At 50.4% G+C, this 4,400-nt stretch overlaps 1 protein-coding gene across 1 annotated transcript; it reads right to left on the reverse strand.

Annotated features, from left to right (window-relative positions):
* Positions 1–1,255: 1,255 nt before the first annotated feature.
* EAH_00064550 (hypothetical protein, conserved) lies at positions 1,256–4,165 on the reverse strand (the record flags this gene model as incomplete). The annotated part of the gene is made up of 5 exons (XM_013392954.1): positions 1,256–2,867; positions 2,955–3,003; positions 3,127–3,461; positions 3,674–3,821; positions 4,042–4,165. 5 exons carry the CDS (start codon positions 4,163–4,165, stop codon positions 1,256–1,258), a joined length of 2,268 nt encoding a protein of 755 aa, XP_013248408.1.
* Positions 4,166–4,400: the final 235 nt, after the last annotated feature.

A 4,400-nucleotide genomic window follows, 5' to 3' on the forward strand; every position in this document is an offset into this window, starting at 1 on the left:
ATATATTATATATATATATTATATATATATATATATATATATTTGTATGTCTGGATTTCTACGCAGGTGTATGTTCATGCATATAAATTTTTTGTACACCAGTTGAGTACATATTACTATAGATAGACAGATGGCTAGAAGATATATATATATATATGTATATATATATATATATATAATTATATTATGTATATCTTTATATACATTATACATAAATTATATGTATATCTATCTACCTACCTATATATGCATATATATATATATACAGTTAGAAATGCATATAGATTTATACTGTACACGTAACGCATGCACAGTACATAGCTGGCTAGCTAGCTAGGTAGCTAGCCAGCTAGCTACCTAGATCCTCAGCTACCTAACTAGCTAGCTACTCAGACAGCTAGCTAGCTAGCTACTCAGCTAGCTATCTAGCTAGCTAGCTAGCTACTCATCTAGAGCGTCTACAGGCATTGCAGATGGAGACAAGAGGTTACTAAAGAAGAGTCCCTTCTGCAGCTTCAGCTAGCTGCTGCAGCAGCTGCTGCTGTTGCTGCAGCGGATGCTGCAGCTGTTGCTGTTACTGCAGCAGCTGCCACTGTTAATGCAGCATCTGTTGCTGCTGTAGCACCTGCTGCAGCACCTGCTGCAACGGATGTTGCTGTTGCTGCAGCAGATGCAGATGCTGCTGCTTAAAGCAGCAATCATGTTGCAGTCTGAGGTGTACATGCAGCTGGTTGAGAATAATAATAATACTCTAAATAAATTAACACGAAACTATAAACCCCGTGCAGAGCAAACAGAAGAAAACAAACCAAACCTGCGCCGCAGCAACAGCAGCAGCTGCTGCTGCTGTTGCTGCTGCTGCTGGTTCTGGTGCTGCTGTTGCCTATCCGCTTGCCTGCTGTTCTGTTGCATGCGCCTACCCAGCCAACCGCACAGCTAGCTACCTAGCTAGCTGTCCAGCTAGCTACATAGCTAGACAGCTAGCTAGCTGTCTAACTAACCGCTTAGCTAGCTATATCGATAGACAGATGCCTAGCTAGCTAGCTAGCTTGCTGGATAGCTGCCTAGCTAGCTAGCTACGTAGCTAGCCAGAGAGACGAAATGCCGCTTGGCACCCCACGAGAGAACCGAACGCCCTGGCGCAGCAGCAGCAGCTGCTGCTGCTGCTGCAAGCTGCTAGCTGCTGCTGCTCCGCAGCAGCTGCATCGACAGCTAGCTCACGGTTAGCTGCAGCAGCTAGACACCCGTTTTGAAGTTAGTGCTGTCGGCCGCTGCTGCTTACTGGCTTCCTGCTGCTGCTGCTGCTGTGTTTGCTGCTGCTGCTGCTGCTGCTATGTTTGCTGCTGCTGCTGCTATGCTTGCTGCTGCTGCTGCTGCTACTGCTGCTGCTGCTTGATTCGCGGGGCTTCTTCGAGCTGCTACCGCCCTCTTCTGAGGCTGTGCGCTTCCTGCTGCTGCTGTCGCCAGACTTGCTGCTGCTGCTTGGCTTGCTGCTGCTGCTACTTGGCTTGCTGCTGCTGCTGGCTGGTTTGCTGCTGCTGCTGCTGCTAGACTTGCCACTACTGCTACTCCCAGATTTGCTGCTGCTGCTGCTGCTGCTGCTGCTGCTGCTGCTCGGTTTGGTGGAGCTGCTGCTACTGCTGGGTTTGCTGCTGCTGCTGCTGCTGCTGCTACTCGGTTTGGCGCTGCCGCTGCTGCTGCTCGGCTTGGCACTGCTGCTGCTGCCACTGCTGCTGCTGCCACTGCTGCTGCTGCTTGGCTTGCTGCTGCTGCTGCTGCTGCTTGGCTTGCTGCTGCTGCTGCTACTTGGCTTGCTGCCACTGCTGCTACTTGGCTTGCTGCTGCTGCTGCTGCTGCTTGGCTTGCTGCTGCTGCTGCTGCTGCTGCTTGGCTTGCTGCTGCTGCTGCTACTGGGTTTGCTTGTGCCGCTGCTGCTGCTCTGCTTGCTGCTGCTGCTGCTGCTGTTGCTAGTTTTTGTGGTGTTGCTGCTGCTGCTCGGCTTGGTGCTGCTGCTGCTGCTGCTGCTGCTGCTGCTTGGCTTGCTGCTGCTGCTGCTGCTGCTGCTGCTGCTGCTAACTGGGGGTTTCTCTGGGTTCGTCTGGCCGTTCCTCATGTTTGCTGCTTCTGCTACTGAAAGAAGCTTGCTGCTGCTGCTGCTGCTGCTGCTGGTTGCTTGCGGCTCTACCTTGTCTACGTGGCTGCTGCTGCTGCGTCTTTCACTATCCCTGCTGATGCTCCTGCTGCTGCTCCTGGTCCTGCTGCTTCTTCTGCTGCTCCTGCTGGTGCTTCTGCTTGTGCTTCTGCTGCTCCTGCTGCTGCTTCTGCTGCTTCTGCTGCTTCTGCTGCTGCTTCTGCTGGTGCTTCTGGAGCTTTGTCTATCACTGCCGCTGCTGCTCCTGCTGCTGCTTCTGCTGCTTCTGCTGCTGCTCCTGCTGCTGCTTCTGCTGCGGCTTTTGCTGCGGCTTCTGCTGGGGCTAGGGTTTTTGGGTTTGCGGCGAGCAACAGCAGCAGCAATAGCAGCAGCAGCAGGACATGCTTCTCTCGTGATGCTGGGGCTTCTTCTATCTGTTCCGCGCTCTGTTTGCTGCTGCTGCTGCTGCCGCTGCTTCAGCAAGAAGTCTGGAATAGGCTGCTGCTGCTTCTGCTTGAGTAGCTGCTGCCTGAGCTGCTCCTGCAGCTTTTGCTGCTCTTCTTTCTCCGCGTCTTTCTTCTGCTGCTGCTGCTGCTGCTGCTGCTGCTTCTGCTGCTGATGAAGCCCAAACAAATCTTGCTGCGTCTTCTGTGCTGCAGCAAAGACGCTGCCTATATCAAATGCATCTCCTTCCTGTGCTTGGAGCTGTTTAAACACTTGCTCTTGTTCTTGCATGCTGCACATACACCCCAAACCCTAAACCCTAAACCCTAAACCCTAACAAAACCCCAAACCCTAAACCCTAAATCCTACAGAAACCAACCAGCCGCAACACACCGAAGACAAACAACCCGAAAAAAAACACTCTTCACCTTCCCAAAATCCTAAAAAACCCTAAACCCTAAACCCTAAACCCTAAACCCTAAACCCTACTTGATGAGAATTCTAGACAAGGCGGCGAGCAACAGCAGCAGCAATAGCAGCAGCAGCAGGACATGCTTCTCTCGTGATGCTGGGGCTTCTTCTATCTGTTCCGCGCTCTGTTTGCTGCTGCTGCTGCTGCCGCTGCTTCAGCAAGAAGTCTGGAATAGGCTGCTGCTGCTTCTGCTTGAGTAGCTGCTGCCTGAGCTGCTCCTGCAGCTTTTGCTGCTCTTCTTTCTCCGCGTCTTTCTTCTGCTGCTGCTGCTGCTGCTGCTGCTGCTTCTGCTGCTGATGAAGCCCAAACAAATCTTGCTGCGTCTTCTGTGCTGCAGCAAAGACGCTGCCTATATCAAATGCATCTCCTTCCTGTGCTTGGAGCTGTTTAAACACTTGCTCTTGTTCTTGCATGCTGCACATACACCCCAAACCCTAAACCCTAAACCCTTAAACCCTAAACCCTAACAAAACCCCAAACCCTAAACCCTAAATCCTACAGAAACCAACCGACCGCAACACACCGAAGACAAACAAATCGAAATAAAACACTCTTCATCTTCCCGAAACCCTAAAAAAACCCTAACCCTAAACCCTAAACCCTAAACCCTAAACCCTAAACCCTACTTGATGAGAATTCTAGACAAGTCCTGATCAGGCATCGGGGCTTGAGCAATATACTCTAAATTCTTTTTGAGAGCATCACGCAGTTTTTGGAAACCCAAATGCACGCGGCCAGAGAAATGTTCATCGAGACGGCGGTCCGTGTCGTTCGCTGAACCACAAACCCTAAACCCTAAACCCTAAACCCTAAACCCTAGAGAACCCTTCTAACCCCAAAACCCTCGAAAAACCCTCATTATCAACCCTAAACCCTATCCCCTAGACCCTCCTGACTGCTCTACCCTCCCTTCCAAACCCTAAACCCTCCAAAACCGTAAACCGTTGTAAATCCTGCTAAACCCTAAACCCTAAACCCTAAACCCTCGACTGACCTGAGAGTAGGGCTCCGCAAACATCACAGGGTCTGAGTCTCTGAGTAAGCTGTCCCTCAGCATTTCTAAATAAAAGTTTTGCTCTTCTCGTTTGCAACGAAGTTAACTCCAAAGAGACAGCCATAGATTGATCAATACGCCCTAGCTTCCCTAGATCTTCCATCTGTTCAAACACAAACCCTAAACCCTAAACCCTAAACCCTAAACCCTAAACCCTAATTCGTATTGTAGGCTACATTTAGATTGTCTTGAGCTTTAGAGGGAGGGCTCCTACGTTCTTGAGGTTTATGAGGGTTTGTATGCAGAGGGTTTAGGGTTTATCAGGGTTTGTAAGTTTCTTTAAAAGGGTTTATGAAAGT

This window comes from Eimeria acervulina, genomic scaffold (assembly GCF_000499425.1).
Source record: "Eimeria acervulina Houghton genomic scaffold, Eah_scaff2007, whole genome shotgun sequence".
NCBI classification, from domain to species: Eukaryota; Apicomplexa; class Conoidasida; order Eucoccidiorida; family Eimeriidae; genus Eimeria; species Eimeria acervulina.